This window comes from Nyctibius grandis, chromosome 29 (genome assembly GCF_013368605.1).
Source record: "Nyctibius grandis isolate bNycGra1 chromosome 29, bNycGra1.pri, whole genome shotgun sequence".
NCBI classification, from domain to species: domain Eukaryota; kingdom Metazoa; phylum Chordata; class Aves; order Nyctibiiformes; family Nyctibiidae; genus Nyctibius; species Nyctibius grandis.
In genome coordinates, this window is record NC_090686.1 from 1,987,772 (window position 1) to 2,006,694 (window position 18,923).

At 36.7% G+C, this 18,923-nt stretch overlaps 1 protein-coding gene across 3 annotated transcripts in view; it reads left to right on the plus strand.

The window, feature by feature from the left end:
• Positions 1–18,923, plus strand: part of IARS1 (isoleucyl-tRNA synthetase 1) — a 111,525-nt gene that overhangs the window by 26,166 nt on the left and 66,436 nt on the right. For all 3 annotated transcript variants that reach the window (XM_068420002.1, XM_068420003.1, XM_068420001.1), the window contains exons 9-14: positions 1,289–1,376; positions 5,538–5,598; positions 7,189–7,284; positions 12,161–12,283; positions 13,731–13,822; positions 18,382–18,480. In XM_068420002.1, coding sequence (XP_068276103.1) covers positions 1,289–1,376; positions 5,538–5,598; positions 7,189–7,284; positions 12,161–12,283; positions 13,731–13,822; positions 18,382–18,480 — 559 coding nt within the window. The remainder of the gene's footprint in view (positions 1–1,288; positions 1,377–5,537; positions 5,599–7,188; positions 7,285–12,160; positions 12,284–13,730; positions 13,823–18,381; positions 18,481–18,923) is intronic.

The window sequence follows — 18,923 nt, forward strand, 5'->3', positions numbered from 1 at the left end:
AACGAGTTGTACTATAAGGTAATCACTTTCATGAGAGCACCCAGCAGATCAGGAATTGTATGCAACAGACCATGTAGGGTGCCTAAACAGTATAGGCCATTGCTTTTCTTGTTACTGCTTCAAGTAGTTTTCCATAGTTTGCAGTTCCATGTTTTTCAGCTGGAAATGCAGTATGTTATAACGTGTCTTCCTTTTCACTTGGGAAGGGAATTTGTTTTATTCTCGAAATGCGGTCCTCTCTAATTATATCCAAACTGCTCACCTCTTCTGACTTTTCAGTGTACTTTAAAAAAAAAAAAAATGGGGGGGGGAGGGATAGATATTCGAGTTAATGATGGCATTTAATCTGGAGTAAAAAAATGCCAAAGGTATAATTTCCAGTTCCAACATAATCCCATGAATCTAATGCGTGCCTAAGGTAATGTTAAACATGAAAAGTTGCAAAGACCTTTACAGTGAACTCCAGGTGTTTGGGTTTTCTTTGTTTTAAGAGAGAACTAAACATGTTTTGATTTTCAAAGGTTTTAACGTAAATTTTGCCATCTTAAGAAGAGTTATTGAGTGCTTTCAGAAGTAACACCTATACCTGTCTTTGGCCTACTGACTGCTGGTGGGATAGTGACCAGCAGTTGGTGGGGTAGTAATCCTGAATAAAATTTGTTGCTGAAGTTAAGAAATCAGGGTTATTTGAGGGTAGAAAATGGGTTTCCTTCATAATGTTTCACTTTTTATTTGTATTTACTTCCTTTAAAAAGAAGTCCAAGCATAAAATTGCTTGGAATAGTAAATCTCAGAAAGGTGGCCTAAAATGCAATCGTTACCCCTAATGGCAACTTAATAATAGTGATTTTATGTAGTAATTGTCCATCTTCCAATTGTTTCCCTCTGTTTCAGTTACATATACTGAAACTTTTCAATTGCTTTTCTTTGGCATGATGATAAGACAAGGTAAGGTATTTCTGCCTCTTGAATAAAAAAACCACACTGAGAATTGGTGGACTGGGTTTCATCCTATAGTTTCTGTTTAAACTTAACTTTTAAAAAGTGTTCATTAAGTGGCTGTAGGGGGAAGAACTAGCTGGAAACTAGTGGTCGATCAGCAGGATTATTCTGTGCAGTTTTACAGCTACTATGATACCATCTTGCATAAATTGAAAAACTGAAAAACATGGAACTGCAAACTATGGAAAACTACTTGAAGCAGTAACAAGAAAATTGTTTCATAATGGTGCAAATGAGGGTATTAAATTGAGATTTATGTAACTTTTTGTTTTATTATATATTCTAGATAATGCCACAGGAAAGATTTACATTTTGATGGAATCCAGGCTGATAGCACTGTACAAATCTGACAGTGAATATGAGATACTTGACAGGCAAGTACATAAATTATTACACACTTGTTAACTTTATAGATCAGAAGTTAAATGTTTCAAGAAGGTGGATTTTGCAGTTGTCTAAAGATGGATTTCCCTGCATGGTGGTACTTTGTATATCTTGCAAAAATCTATAACAGATTGAAATTTACTAGGAAACATTGGTCTCGTACATGAAGCTACAAATAGAACAAAAGTTTCATTGGATCATTGAATTGAGGTGGGGAAAAAAATTCCGTAGTCTTTCCTATTCCTGTGTGTTTATATACTTTGTTATAAGTCTCAAAAACCCCTGGAGATTGTCCAACTGCTGAACACTTTCTGAACATTATGTAAATATTTAAAGGCAGATGGGCAAAAGAAAACCATTGTCTTTAGCGAGCAAATACTGCTTCTGTAGGGTGCTCTACCTAAGTTATGTAGTTAGTGGCAGTTCATGCTTTCTGAAGACTGCTTATTCATCTTGGTTCAGTGGAAAAATATGAATTATTAAATAAGTCAGACTGGATATGGGACACAGGTATTAAATTCTGTAGCTCTCAGACAAAATATGTAGCTTGGCTTCTCTTAAATCTTTTGTATAAAACATCAATCTGTTAAAGAGGTAAAATACAAGAAATATTTATTTGCTCACTTTATTAAGTCCTATGCAGTGGGTAAAAACAAACAAACCATCCCAACACACAAATGAAAAAACCCAACAAAATTCCACACAACACAAAACCACAATAAAACAAAAAAAAAAATCAGACTAGAAAATTTTTTGAGAATGACAACCCTTCTTCACTGGCATCAGTTATTTTTATGTTTATCTTTTTTTTTTTTTTTTTTTACCAAGCAGTTGAAAGAAAACATTTAAAAAAAGGAGGATACATCTTATTTCAGCTAAGCAATTACATGTAGTCATTGAATTAGGGGAATATAAAGCTGGAATGTTTGCTTAAGATGTTGTCTACTCTGATGCCTCATACTATGACAGTTGAGTAATTCTTATTTTGTATTTCTGCATTGATTCCTGCCTGCCCCTCACCTGAATTCTCTTCATCTGTCACTTACTCTGTAGCAATTTAAGCTGGTACTCAATTTATAGAGATGATTTTCAGTGCTCTCATTCTTCAGGGTTGTCAGAACTTCTGATCTCCGGATTTTCTTTCCTCCCTTCAGAGTCATCAGTAGAACCATCGAATAGTGTCAGTGTTATGATAATCTCTGCCAGGATACTGCTGGGAGTTTTCTTTCAGTCTGATACTGAATTAACAATACCTTTTTTCTCGAAGTGGTTGTGTGTCCATGTAAACGTACAGTCACCCAGTTAAAATATGTGTGTCAGAATGGTGTGTCAAAGTCAAAAGTTTTACTAACATTAAGACTTAAATCTATCTGCTTGCTTGCTATCTAAGCTAGTTAGTCTGCCTAAAAAGAAGTAATTTGGCTTGGTTTGACTTAGTCTTGACAATTCATATTGTATATTCTTTAGCACTTGACTTTTAAAAAACTGTTCAGTCACTTAAAGTTGAATCAGGTTGTTAGGCTAGTCTGACTGGTTTTTAGGTCCATCAGTACTCCATTTCTCTCTTGAAGTATAGGTACTGTGTTCCTTTCCAGTCTTTTGAAACCTCTTCAGAGTGTCAAAAAACAGCCTTCTACCAAAACTACTCTATTTTCCTAAATATTTTTGAATGCATTTCCTTTAGACTTTAAAAAAAAATAAGCAAGGTAAATGTATTAAACTTGATCTATTGTCTTTTGGTTCCAAATTCTTCTTTTAATGGAATTCTACAAATTAAGCTTCAGTCTGGTTGCAGTCATTCTGCATCCAGGAATGCACTGAACGTTTCGGCCTTTTTTGATGTGGTGTTTTCATCAGAACTGTGAAGTACCTGCTCTTTAAGACAGTCATGCACAGGTTTCAGTTGTCATTGCTTATGTCCCTGGCTAGTTGTATTTTTCTTTGCTCCCTAATCTTTGATATTTTTAAGTTGTCTTTATTTTTTTTTAACCTGTCTGTGCCTATACATAAGGCTGCTAGCAATTTTTATTCTCCTTGCAGAGCGGTATACTTTTCTTCTTTCTATATGAGTGCTACAGCGTTCTCAAGCTGGTATTTTATTTGGTCATGCTCCAATTTTTATGTTACGTAATAAATTAGTTCTCTCAAATGTGAGATGTGAGACAATTAAGAGGTAGCTGGTAGTTGAAGGGATATTTTAGGGATTTAGATGTGTGAGTATTTTAAGTTCATGGAAATGAACTTTCCATTTCTACTTTTAACTTTTTTCTTTCTTTAGCTCACTTTTAAATTCTCAGGCAGTTAGGCCTTTGAGGGAGAAATTCGTGACACTTGCTTTATACCAGGTGGCAGCCTGAGGTCAAGGAATAGTCTTACTGAAAATTTTCTGTATCTGAAGTCGTCTGAACTTCCTGAGTACTCTCAGCCTTCCCACTCTCCCTCAAACCTGACTTTTCTCTCCCTTTTCCTCCCAGATGCAGATGGTAGGTTTTAGTGTGAGAGCAAATGGGAATACTTCTTCTTTGTTTCACAGATGAGATGGCTACCATCTTTGTCAGAATACTTTTGGCTGCTTTGCACAAGTGGATTGGTCTTCATATATTACCCCACTTTTGGCCATTTGAGTGGCTTGTTGTTTATTTAGTAGTGGTAGGTATGAACTGGTTGATGAGCATTTTCCTCCCTTTGTGTTACATTTCATATTAAACATACTAAACAATTTATTTATACTATTTATACTATTTTCTACTGTTGTCTCTTTTTGTACTCTAGAGAATCCAAAAAAGAGATTTCTGATCTCTGGAGAGTGAAGGATTACTACAGTGATTTTAAATGAGTCTGTTATTACTGTAACTTAGGTCACAGGAAGGCAGCACTGAGTAAGTTGTCAGCTTGAAGTTCAGGATTTGATAAACAGATCATTTCAGATCTTAAAAGAAAATTGAGAGTGTGATCCACAACCCTTACCTTTCACTGACTTGTGTTAGATAAGAATTTAACTACTTTTTTTAAGCTTCACGTTTTGTGTTTGAGCATTCCCACATCTGTGTGGCTGAGCACTGGGATGCTTTTCTCTCATCTGATCCCGATTAAGTACCTCAAACATTCCTAAGGCTGTTTGTAATATAAAATATATAAACCATCAGCGAAGCTGTTGCTTAAAATAGAAATATCCCATTTTCCTAGCGGATATTATGTATGCCGAGCTGAGGAGTCATGCTCTTTAACTTGGCGTTACATACTGCTTGAGTTCCTTTCTGTGCAATGAAACAGCCTTGGAGAGTTCCCCACTTTGAAGTTGTCAAGTGTTTTATGGTTTCACCATTGTTTTGGAAGATGTGGATCAAGAAGAGTAGAGGGAAAGAGCACAGCTGTGACACATTCAGAGAGCTATCCCATCTGTTAGATGAGGTTGTGTTTTAACTAGACTTTTTCCTGAAATGGACGATTTAAGCACTTCCAGGAGAGTTCTGAGCAGTGAATCCCAACCTGATCACCATCTTTGTCAACTATTGTCAGAAGCCTAGAGAAAGCCATATCTACAGGCTCTATCTCTGTCAGTTCCTCAGCCAGTCCTGTCTGTGTTGGGCCTTTCTCTGAGATGCCCATGGAGAGTTTGGAATCCTAGTTTTAGAATAAGGAATGAGGCATCCAAGCTTTAAATGCTGCAATAACCTGTATCAGAATCTTCTGTGCGTATAACTTAGGTGTTTTGGATCAGTGCTTATTTAGTCCTGTTGAACACGCTGAACTATAGGGCTTTGTTGTTATAAATATTAAATTGAAATTGTGTTTTATCCAGAAGCTCTTTGCCCAGCTTTACCAGTAATAAATTGTTCTTAATGCTAATTCCTACATTAATTTATAGTGATTGCTTGATTGAAAGACCAGCAGGTACAAGCGTACCTATTGACTGTTAGCAGAGATGCATTAAGACATGTTATGGTTTTTGTCCAAGTTCAAATTACCACAGTGGTGTAGAAATGGGAAGCAAACTATTGAGAAAATAACTTTTTTCTTGACCTTATGAAGTCAAATTCTGTTAGGGATGGGGATGGGGAAAAAGGAAATAGGAAAAATCAGCATTCTTACCAGCTGACTAAGCAATTTTCAAGTTGTTGATTTGTGTTCATGTAAATCCTTCTCCTCAGGTTTCCTGGCATTGCTCTTAAAGGCAAGAAATATAAGCCACTCTTTGAATATTTTATTCAGGTAAGATGAACAAGTTTGATGTTTGATACAGGATACAAAGACAAAAATAAAAACCATTCTCAGTATTCCTTCTTTATATTACAAAAATCTTGCATCCTAATAACAAACCCCAAGTTGTATTAAAGTAGTTCAAAATCCTATTGAAAGGTTGAAAAACAGAAAGTTGGCTTTTGTATATTTTTTCCCCTTAAGTTTTAAATACACCCAGAGTTAGAATTCAGTGATAAATAGTAGTTCAATTTCAGATTGCAGAGAAACTTCCAGTGCACATTAATAAATAGGCAGTATTCTCTCAGCTTTTGATCTGGTGAGCTTCTGTTGTCTGCCTGTTAAGTCCACAGATTTTGTATTCACAAGAGGAATGACTTTGTGGATAACAGTCACAGACATGTAGTGATTTTCATTGAAGAGTTAAAAGCCTTGCTAAAATAACTACTGATACATCTGGTTTTTATGGATATCCTCCTGCGCAGCATTTAAGCACTGCATAAGTCCAGCATAGTTAATAGCACCACAGATTATAATAGAGTACGTAGCAGTAAGAGAGGAGGTAGAGAATTTCTATATTTCTTTAAAAAAATTCTGATTAAAAAAGGATTAAATTTTTCAAAGAGTTGAAGTGGATTACAGTAGTGCTGGACAAGCAGCTGTTCACTTGTGTAAGGGATTTGGTCATTTGTGACTACCATCTGTTCTGAAGCATGTGCTGAAGTCAGCGAAGGTGAGAGAACCTCTGTAGGGAGCAGGACCTGTCTTTTCTAGAGAAAGGTCAAACATAGCTGAATCTGAAGAACAGGACTGCAGGTGGAAAGGCTTGGAATGGATATTTTTTTTGAGTCCTGCTGTACTTCTAAGGAGCAGATGGGCACCTACCGTTTTTTATTTTTTAGAATGGATTGCTTATCTCAAAATATCCCTCTTCAGAACAAGCCAAACCTAATATTTTGTAACGTATTTGGTTCAGCTGTGACTGCAGTAATTTTTTTACTACTTTTGTATTAAGAAATATGAAATAGCTCTTTATTATTCATTATCTGCATACTGAACACACTGAAAATTGTAAGAACTTTTCTTGGCAATTTTTTCTGTTTTTTTTTTCTTTTTTTACTCGATACCACCTTCCCATTCTTTGGGGAAAATAAAGAAAATATATGACTATAAAAAGCAAACTTCTTTTTTAAAATTAGAAGGTACAGTGGACATTTGAAAATGCAAGGAGACTTCTGTATGTAGAATCCCTGTAGCTTTCTTGATTGTATCCTCACTTATAGGAGTGCATTGATTTGTAGTCTGGTAAGCACAGAACTGTGAAGATCTGTGGCTTGAAGAGTGATTGACTATGAGGCCTTCTGGAGAGGTCTTAAACGTAATCACGTTTGACACTGTTTAAATGAAGTATACAGCCTGGGCGTCCTAGCTATGGGAAATGATTAAATGATGTTAGGAATGTCGTCTTTTACTGTGTCACTTATTTTTGATGCAGTTCTTCACTCTTGTGGGTGGCTACTGGCTCTTCCATGTTCTTAAAAATTCTGGTTTGCTATATATAGATACACAAATATATATGAAAAACATATTTTTGTGTTACAGTGCAAAGAGAAAGGTGCCTTTGCTGTGGTAGTGGATGGTTACGTGAAGGATGAGGAAGGCACGGGTGTTGTACATCAGGCCCCCTATTTTGGTGCTGTGAGTATGAACTATGTATCTGTAGTGATGTTAATTTTGTTCCAACACACATTGCTTGGCTTTCCAGCTACTGGGGACTGTCTGCAAGGGTGACTGATATTAAACAATCCTCCCATTTACTACTTAAATGTAGCATTGTATTCTAATGAGTTCTTGCACTCACTAGTGCTGGACTGGAGCTTTTAGGTGTCTCTTGATTTGGTTATTATTGTGGTATGTGAAGTGAACTCACCACTGTATCTTCTGAATGTCATTGATCTTAGCTTTTCTCAAAGTCTAAATTTACAGCTTTGAGAAGAAATGATCTGTTGCACTGATAGTCAAAACTGGCCTTTGGATGGTAACAGCAGTTCTGCTCAGCACACTGCCCTTCTTCAGCGTTTCAATTTCATTACTCATTGGGCTTTTAGAGAATGAAAAAATGCTTTGACTGCTTTTGTACTGAGACTTTATCCCTTGGTGTGAAAGGATTTTGTTGCACTCCATTCTTTTTTTTCTGTCTTTATTGTCCTTTCCCTCAGTCTATTCTTCTGAAGGTTAAGGGGGATATTTGTTCATGGATTTAATCATTTCAGTTTTTAGACACATGAATTAAATGCACTAGTTTAGATTCATTGTGCTTTTTGTATAGCATCCTGTCTTCAGCCATTATCCAAAAATGCCCTCAAAAAACTTGCAATAGAGCTACCAGTGCCTAGCAATTAGCAATCCCTGGACCACGAGCTCTCTCATCATTTCCAGGAACTGTTTGCATTAGTAATAGGCCTCTTTGTTTTCATGTGAAATATCCCATCCTTTTCTGTCTGTCTTTTTCTGCATTTTTCTGACGGATGCATCCATTGTGGTGCTGTTGCCATTGTCAAGATGAACATTGATATGAAAAGATGTCCCAGCTTAATACAACTGTGAATAAAGAAAATTAGACTGGGCTGTATGTTATTAATTAATAAAGAAATTCATGGTGACTGGTAAAGTGTCTTAAGGAGTCTAAAGCCTATCACACTGCTTGCCCCTCAGACACTCCCCTGTAGCTAAATCTTGCAAGGACTTGACTGAGGGGTGAGGGAGCAGACTTGGTTCTGAGTCAGGAGCCTTTGCTGTAGGAGATGGAGTAAAGGAAGGGAATAGGCTGCTAATAGAGAGGGAGCTCTGGAAGAAACTTTCTCTTGGCTGCTGTATTGCTTTGTTGTGCATTTGCACAATACGGTTTAATTGTTGGAAACAGCTTGTTGGAAAGCCTGACTGACCAGTTAGAGCAGGATTATCTGCCCTCTTTGATTTTGTTATAAGCCCACAGAGATATGTGTAAACACAGAGGAGAAAAATCTTGTGTCTCTCTCTCTCTCCTGGGAAGTCAGAAATTATCTTTAAAACCATTTTTTTAAAAAAACATGAGAGTATGAGTTAAGTGCACTGCAAAGAAAAAAAATGCATAAAATATTTGTGTGAGGAAAAAGTACACTAACATCACAGACAAAACTTTGCACTTATTAGCTAAGGAGCAGCTTGGCTTTATAATGCATGATGCATAGACCCGAGTCAACTGGCTATGTGACCTTTAGAAGGAAATTGCATAGTATATGTTGCACTGAATGCTACTACCTTTTTCTTTTGGGATGCATGTAGTTCAGTTTTGACAGCCCAGTGATTGTTTTTGTTGAGAAAGGCTCACTAAGGGTCCTGGTTTAGGTTCAGAAATTCATCATTGTACAGTAGGCTCTGTAGAGAATACTGAGTGTTACATATGCTGGCATTAAGTGTTTGCCTGTAGTCAAACTTAGATGAAAGAAGGGAGATAACTCGTGATTGTAGGCAGGACTGTCTTCCTAATTAATTGGCTTCTCTACGGCTTCCTTTACTGTTGTATGGAAGGTGAATAGGAAAGGGGTGAGTGGAGCAGGAGGCAAGGGTCAGAGGAGAAGAAACAGAGCACAGTCCTTAGGGAGCATCGTATCTTGTCTCTATCCCTTCCCCTCAATGCAAGTAAGTCACTTTGATAAATAGGGATAGAAAGTAAGGTTTTTTTTAATTCCACTTACTGATACATATTCTGTATTGCTGATAGCTTAGAAATGTATGCTTCTCCAACAAAATTTAAAGTAAAAATTCACCTTCATTATTTCCAGGATATGTAGTTTCATTGTCTTGTGTGATGCTTTTGCCAAATAGAAGCTGCCACACAATATCAGAGCACTCTATTATAATTTCAGTTCAAAAGACATCAAAATTAAAGCTCACAGAGCAGGACAAGCCTGTATTAAAAACTCTGTAAACTCATTATACCTCCACATTAACATGACACTAAAATTCAGCTGCTCAGGCATTTCATCGTATTTAGATATTTCTACAGTCAACTTGAAAAGCTTTAGTAACATTTTAATTTGCATACAAGCCTTATACTTCTAGTGCCTGCTTAGGCTGAGTCACAGGAGTTTCATAGATCTGTTACTGCTGCACTTTTCAGTAAATTGCAAAAGTATACTTGATTTTTGTTAAGAGGTGCTGAAGGTGAACCTTTTGACTTCATGTTTTTGTTGTTTTGTTTTTTTTTTTTTAAATTTCAGATAGAAAAGCTTTGAGTTCTCATTAATGAGCTGTTTAATAGCTTCTGCTTCGTTCATTTTGTGTATTACAACTTTCATTTGTAATTTTTTGAGATATTTAATTGTGACAGGGGTACAAAAGTGAACAGTATGACTTCTGTCCTGGAAAGAATTGAAATTTGTCTTAGCTTTCCAGTGGAGCTTAGCATTTGTAAATTTCTGTATAAGCCTGAATATATTCTTGGGTTGTGGTTACTGAAGCAGATCTTCATTAAATCAAATGGCAGGTCAGTCTGGAAAGCTTTTACATTCAAGTTCGAGTTCTTCTAAAGAAAGAAACTAGCTGTAGAAAACTAAAATAGCAAAGCCCTTTATATATCATTGGCTTCATCAGCGATGCAAATCGAACTGAACCACCTCTTGACCTAGGTCCTGTGAAGTGGAAGGTTTGTTATTATGTTTTAGCTAGGTTGTGAGCGTGCCAAGCTTTGTAGTCTTTGCTGGCTGCTTCTTCAAAGCCTTTTACAATTCACTGCCAAATCAGGGTTGACGTTAGTTCTGTCATCTGGCCTACGTTTTATACACCGCAGTCTGCTTGCTGTGTCTCAGCCATAATAGCTGATGAAAGGTGAACTGAGAATGGGCTTATCTCAGTTAATCTATTGACTGAAGAAGCTGGTTGACCAAGTGGAGGCTGAATAATCATGATGGCTGTCTGCAGCTGCTGGAGAGTGGAAAGAGACTATGATCTAGAGTAAATGAGTGCTGTAGCTGAAGTGGTTTTTCATTTCTATGTGTAATGCCTTGGTACATGAAGTAGCCAACTTCACTATCGCTACGGATGAGTTTCATCATTGTAAAATACACTGTGGATCAGCAGGCAACATCTGCCACATCTGGCTTGAGGGAGCTGGTCACTACATGGACTAGTGGGTAGGGTTGGAGATACAGGATGAGGACCACAGAAAGGACCTGGAAACCCTGCTCTGTCATGCCGAAGTTGGCTCACCTGTGTTGGTTATATCTAGGAAAGGAGAATTCAGCTAGCTCTGGAGCACTTGCTTATTTACGCACTTGCTTCTGGTGTGGTCTCCTCAAGGTGGACAAATGGCTTCAGAGTGCAACTCCTATGGAACAGCTGCTGCGTTTTACGAGAGGTAAATGGGCTCTAAGCGTAGAGGAGGGTAACAGTTCAACTGCTGCCAATTTTGGCAGGCAGGGTCACTGCAGGTTCTGTTTCACACTGCACAAAAATTCAGTTTTTGTCCCTGAAGTCTGTGGTTTCCCCTATTATGTCAGAGCAGCAATACAGGAACCTCTAAGACTCAAAAAAGCACCCTGACTTGATGCAGGCTTAGGCAGGGCCTTTTTGTTTGAGGAAAATTAAGTTATTCTGTGAATGTGCTGGGAGTGACTGATCTGCAACTGTCCCCTTCTCCCTTCCCCTCCCACCCCCAGTAATGTTCTCTTCCCTTAGGGCAAGAAAATAGGTAATCTGGAGTGATAATTGGTTAAGAAAAGGACTTACTTTGACTTCAGACTTGAAATTAAAATCTGAACTTTTCTATTCCCCTAATAATTTTGTTTTAATCTTTTCTAAGATACCATTGTTGTTTAGTTATGTTCAGGAAAGTCTGAAGTGACCTTCTTTTTCCTAATTTTTTTTTTCTTACTGCTGCAGGAAATTAAAAATTTAAACAGAGGCTGGCCAGGAAAATAAACTATGATGTTGTCCATGTGTGGTTCTTGGTCAGTAGCATTGCCTGTGGGCAAACAAAGATTGAGAAATACAGATTTAAAGGCTTTGGATCATTAAGACATTCAGAAAATGGGATTTCTTATGTGGAGTTCCAGAATTAGATTGATTGAAACAACTTGCCTTCTGAAAAATGCCATGTGGGCTTGTGTGCTGAACAGACTCAAGTCTCTGGCTGGTACAAGAGCATGACAGAGTGGTTGTCAGTTCCTGTACTATGCAACAGTAGCCTGAAGCTGTTGACTACATGTATGTATGTGTGTACGTACACACATGAAATATGTGTGTATATATATGCACGTATATGTATATGCACAAAAGCACATGCACACACCTCCTCTACTAGGTGAGAGAAAACACATATTCTGAAGAAATCATCATTTCTGTGATGAATACAAGTACAATCCTATAAAATACATTTTTTCCTATGCATATTTGGAATTAGTGAAGGCTGAATGTTTTGCTATTCATGTCCAGTCATCACATTTTCTATTTAATATTTAATTTATTTCTCCAGGGTTGGATATTTTAAACAGTATTTTGTATTTCTATAACTTGGCACTTGTCTCTTTTGTAGGATGATTACAGAGTCTGCATGGATTTTAATGTTATTCAGAAAGATTCTGTGCCTGTTTGTCCTGTTGATGCGTCAGGCTGCTTCACAGCAGAAGTGACTGACTTTGCTGGACAGTATGTGAAGGTTAGTGGTCTTGGAGAAAGTAAATTACTGTTTTATTCAAGATAAATTTTGTATGTGGTAGAAGTGTTCTTTTCTTTCCCTAAGTGGCTTTGTCTTCAATGTGTCGTTGGTATCTGGAAAAATCAAAATGTGATATAACATTGGCAACAATGTTGCAATTGTTTATTACAATATAGGAAAAATAAAGAATTTGAAATCTAAGTAATACTGTGTATCTAGTAGTGAAAGGGAAGAGGAGTATCTCCTGTTTGCATCTACTGCAGATAGGGTCTCACTTTCCCTCATTTCTTATGGAAATGTTATGTATGCAGTCTCTAGGCAAGCGTGCAGAGGCCTCCTTTACCTCTGGATGACTTCTGAATTCACAGATGGCATCATTAAGTTTATACCAGCCAGTTAGTGAAACATGACTTGTTAGAGGAGAGAAATCCAGTCATTTTCCCCACTTGTGGGACGTGTTGCAATGTGAATTTACTTGCCAATAGACGCAAGAGAACCCATGTAAAAGGAACCCATAGAACTCCAGATTGCTACAGACACAGATCCATTTAAAAGAGTGCCTCTTTAATTCTCTGTGCTAAGAAAACAAACTGGTTTTAGTCGTTTTCCTGCTGGTACAGTTTGATAGCAAAGCATGTTCCTGTAAACACAATTTACTTGAAAAAGACTTTAAAATCTTGTATTGCATTTAAACTCAAACAGCTATCGTTGCTTCCTGCTATGTAGTAAGGCAAATAAGAGAACACTGGAGGCTTATCTTCTGGCGGGTAGGAATCTGAACTTCAGGCTCTTGGAAAATATTCTCATGATGCTGAATTCTTAGCTTATGAATATTGCTGTGTCATAAATCTCATTTTTTTTCCTTTCTTAATGTCACATTGACACTTGTTTGTTCAGTAGATTGTTTTTGATTATTAATGTACAGCTTTCACTTCCAGCTTAGAAAGTAAGTCCTGTTTAGTTAGTGAGGTATCGTAAAAGATGCTTCAACTTGTGTAACTGTAGTCACATCAGAGGAATGTGTTGTAGTGAAGTCTAAATATTAGGTAAGAAGCACTATGTGGCTTCCTGCCAAAAATCAGAAGACTCAATAAAAGATTTAAGATATTAAATAATAGGAATTCTGGCTTGTATTAGTGCTACAGAAAATTTGAATTTTATACACAGTTGTGTGTATGTGGAAACAGAGGTAAGGGCAAAAAGGGACCGATGCTGTATGCCAGGATTTGGAGAGCAAATAACTTTCCAAATTTAGTGTTTTACAGTGCCTCTGCAGTGAATGCATAAATTGTATAGAAACTTTCTGGATTTTTTTTTTGTGTGTGTGTAAATACTGGATTATTTGTAGGGGTTTTCTTAATTTGAGTATTGGAGACAAATCCTGTAGTATCTTACTGAAATAGTGAAATTTGTATTCCAAGGAAAATTTTTTGTTCTGTCTTTTTAGGATGCAGATAAGAACATCATTAAATTACTGAAAGAGAAAGGCAGACTGGTTCACAGCAGTAGCTTTAAGCACAGCTATCCTTTCTGCTGGAGGTAAGGAGAGAAGTGCATATGGCTTTGAGATTGAGGGTTCTAACCGAGTACTTCTTCAGGTTTGTCTCATTTTTCCCTTCCCTTGACCTACTTCATTTTTTTAGCAAGACTAAAAGTAACAGGAGTCAAGAATATTGAATTAGGAGAGCTCCAGTTTTGGTTTAGTAATCAAATAAATTAATTTTTTTGCCATAAATCTGATGAATTTAAATGTAATGCTGAAAATTTTTTTCCATTATGATTTTTCAAGGTGTGTTTTTGTAGGTTGAACTTCTCATTCTTCAGCGTTGCATGTAGTACTGCTAACTACCTTTTGAAGATTGCTATAATAAGTGTAAAAAAGCTTATTTTCTAAACAGCTAAGTACTGATTGGTGCAAAAGGGTATTTTGGTGCCCTTTGAATTGTGTCCAAATCAGTATATCACAGAATGTCTTTAAAAGTTTGTGTTCAAACTTTCCATGTTTTGGATAAAATGGCTATATCATAAAATGGCTGTTATCATACTTACTTCTTTTTAACCTTGTAAAATTACTTCTTTCTTTGGAGTCTGGTAGAGCCCAGTTGCTTATAATGTGGAAACATCTGTATTATTGATTAAAATCAAAGTTAGCATTTATCCACTGCAGTGAGTAGTAAGTGTAATACATCAGTATGTTTTTCTGCTCGGTCATTCCTGAATGGAGTTCACAAAAAATGGTTATGTCTCTTGTCAGAAATAGCAGTTGACATGTTTATAATATCTGTGGGAATTCGTAGAAATGTTTGGTTTTGTCAACTAGAAACTCAAGATTAGCTCTGGAACGCCAGGTGGGTGGTTCATCACAGTGGCCTGTCACCAGTCTTCCTTCTCAGATTGGGAATTTTGCAGAGGTTGAAGGAGGCCTCCATGGTCCTTCAGTATAGTAAACTAACGTAAGAAGTTTTGGTTACGAGAAATACAAGCTAGACAAGTTTAATCTAGAAATGAAGCATGTTTTTATTAGTATCCTCTCTGGTTTTAAATGTATACAATTGCTATTGCAAAATTGAGGAAAAAAAATCACTGAACAATGTCAAATTTAAAAAAAGAAACTTCAGTAATCTTTTAGTAGGAATATTGTATTAAACTGTTTTATTACAAGTAAAGACACGTCAAAAAAAATCTGATTTCATATCTGTAATGACTTGAACATTTTTTAGTCATATCTGATGCATACAGCACCTGTACTGAAGTAACTGTGATAGAACCTTTTCTCTCTATCTAGCTTTAATGCTACTAGGTGAAGTGTTTTACACTGTGCGTTTATCTTTCATCTATAGCAAGAATAACTGTTACTTGGTCTTGAAGAGCACAATTGGTTTGTTTCTAACAGCTGCCTAGAGGAAGAAGGGGAATTACTCTTCAAGTGTTATGTCCTTGATGATTTGGGACAGTTTTTGAAAAATGGCAGCCCAAAACCAAGCAGCGCTCGTGTTTTTCTTATGTAGCAATTCAACTGTACAGTCATGGCCTTCTGAGACAAACCAGTAATGTAGAAATGCTGATTCTGTAGAACATACTTAATCCTGCCACTCCGTTGCCATTTTTGTTGATTGATGATAAGTTGCAGGCAGCACCTAGCAGCAGATTATCTGGTGGGAAGAACAAAATAATGGATTCTTCTTGAAAAGCTCATTTCACTGCCATCAGAAATCAAACCATAATTGGAATATGCTAAAAGTAGAAGAGTAGTTCTTAACTTTGAACATAGTTATAAGTTATTTTGATTAATGTAAGAAAACTTTGACATCTGACTCTTCTACTTAATGTACTACTGTTCATGCTTTTCCTCAAAACCATATATTCATAGCACGTGGTCAGTTATCTATCATTTGTTTCCTAAATTATGAGAAAATGGAATGGGAATAAGATCACAATAACTTGTTTTAAACATCTGTGCAGTCCAAAACAGGTATGAGAAAACTATTGTGAGTGTGTAATGTCCACAGAGAATGGTATTTCCAATCTTTATCTTTTCAAGTATAAAAATTGTTTTTCAGAGAATGCTGATTTTGTGGCACTGCTAAGGAACAGACAACTTGCTCAAATGATTTGATTCCTCTGATGCAACTCTAAGGGCCATATTTATAAGGGGAACAAAACATTGTTGAGACAGAGAGGAATGTTTAGGTAGGAATTTTGTAAGCATCAGTCTCTGATTTAAGGTCTATCTGGGTGGTTTTTTGCTTGTCTTGTATTGATGGAAAACACAACCCTGTAATGGGTATTTCTCATTTGATTCTACAGCAAAGAATTGAATGTGGTTTCTTCAACTTTCTCACCAGTCATGAGGGGCAGAGATGTGTAAGATGTTACTGGTTGGGCGGATTTTCAGTTTATTCTGTTGTTCTCTCCTACTGAGACACTACTTGGCAGTACAGCTAGAAGAAAGAACATATTCATCTCCCATTTCTTATTACCTTCATGCAGGTGGAAACAGTGCTCTGTGGGTGCTTTGGAATGGTTATCAAGTATTATAAACTTACAGCATTAGGTTGAAAGTCTGGGGAAATGATCACGACTTCATCTGCTTGTCTCTTTTTCTTAGATCCTTTGTGTCTGAAGCTACTTTTGCACTAAACCTTGTCCTCCGTCAGCCCCATCTGTCAGCTGCTTACTCCTGATAGAAGTTGGGTACCAGTTTATTGTCCCAGCATTCTTTTTGCAATATGGTAGGACCATGTGAGAAACTGTTATCAGGTTCTATTCTTGTTTCCAGTAGCTCAAGATCTTACATGTGAAGGCAATTCATCATTCTTCAGCACATCTAAAACAAGATGCTCAGTGAAACTAAAATACTTCTGGAGTATCTTGTAGCTTGCAGAATACTTTCTTTTTTTTACTGTGATCTTGCTGCTGTGTGAGGAGTTAACTGAACTGTTCCCTTTTTTACGTGGTAGGACTTAAATTTGAGAAGCAGAACTTCCTAGCTTAGTACATTTGCATTTAATAGCTAGAACACTGCTGCGTTGTTATTGCTTTGATCTCTTACCATTTCCTGTAAGGTTGTAGATACTTTAACTCTTAAAAGATACAGATTGAAATGTATCACCTATAGTTAAAAGGAAATATCTTCTGAAATACGGTATTCAGTGTGATGTGTTTTTTATTTTGGGGCTTTATGCAATGTGAGTGCAGCTTTTCAGGTTTGAACAACCTTTGCTGTGGGGTTTCTTTTCTTTTCTTGGTCAGGCAGGTGTACCTTTAGGAAGTGCTTCCACAGTAGCAGTTTTAATTTACATCACAATCTCCCCTAGTTTGTGCATTTCAAACAAGTCCTTGCTATGGATATAAGTAAAATGAATTAAACTTTTAAGATGAGTTGTTTACAGTAACGACTGCATGTAGGAGATAATGGTAGTTTCTCAGGGTCTTTGCTTGCTAGTTATTGTTGAGCAAGTGTATTTCCAAGTTCTGAGGCAGAGTGACTTAAACAAAGTATTTTAAGAAACATTTTGTGGGGTGGATTGATACTAAGGGAGAGTGGGCTTCTTGTCCCAGTGTTGTTGAAGCTGTTCCACACCTATAGACAGATTCCATCCTCTACGGTTCAGTCTCCCTTTTTAAGTTGGAATAATGGGATGGATGTGAAGGATTAGAAATGTCTGAACTCTCCTATAATGACTTTTACCCACTAGTTGATTACCGAATCCTTTAGAAGGATGTATGCTGCTTGAACAATCTTTTAAAACCTTAAGCAGTTGTATTATGGAACTGACAAATAAGAGACTGGGTTGAGACACAATGCAGTCAGGTGCTTAGAGTTACTAATTTTACTACATAATTTAGGGAATTTATCAGTCTGTACACTCTGCCCTGTGGTGTTCCCATTTCTAAGCAATCCCAAGTTCTGAATCTGCTCCTACACTATATGGGTTTCATATGACTTTCATGAATGTTGAAGTGAGGAATATATTAAGATGTCTTTATAACTTCTTACTTTTATATGTTTATCTATATCTCTTTCCTTCTTCTCCTGTAATGGGACATTCTTCTAGTTAACTCTGGGTACTGTTACTTCATCTTTATGGTTTATTATTATTCTTTTAAATACAGATAATAAAAACATAACATAATGTTTTCTGGCTTTTCAGGTTGATGTACACATAAATAAGATACAGCATGAGCTAACATGGAAAACTTAAATAGGACTCATTTTAATACCTACTGAAGTTCATATTATTGTACTATGTAGGAACATAAATTTCAAATTCAATTATTGTTTGAATGTTCTCCTGGTTTCTCTGGTTATAGAAATTACTTAAATTGCTGGGTTTGAAGGCTTTTTAAAATTTTTTTTTTTAGGATTTGATTTTAAAATAGTAGCTCACATAAGTGTAACAGTTGGTATAATTTAAAAAACAAAACAAACCCCAGCCTTTAACTGTGATAATATTTCAGGAACAACAATGAATTCAGTCTGTGGAGAGGGGACTGTCAGGTACAAAAATACATTTTAAAGACTGTTTTATAAATAATGTAGCACTGAAAACGTTTTTGTTTGTTTTGCTACCTTCCTCATCACCTTTCCTGTACAGGTCAGATACTCCGTTGATATACAAAGCTGTGCCCAGCTGGTTTGTAAGAGTGGAGCACATGGTGGAGAAGCTACTGGAGAATAATGCCCAGTGCTACTGGTAATGTCTCCTGCATATACTTTTTTTTATTCTGCTCGGGGTTGGGGGTGTGTGTGCCAGAACTCTACAAAGCTCTATTTCACTGTTAGTATGCTAACTTAACTTCAGATTTCCATTCCATCTTTCTGAGCCAATGTTACTGGAATGGGGTTGGTAACCAGTTTTAAATAGTGTTTTATCTCAGGTTTCACAAATGTGCCTCAAACTGGTAGAGCAATGGGATAAACAGAGACAACCTGCTTAATTGCATCTCAGCCCGGTGCTTGAACCCTATTCCTTTCTTGTGTTGAGAAGGCATTCTTTGCTTGTGTAAAATCCCAATGAGAAATAGATTTTAAGGTGTAAGTAAGGTTCAATACATACTAGTAACTTACAGTGAAATACATTACAGGATCATTAAAAGTATCCTCAAAACATGTTATGCAATCCTAAGAAATTCAGCA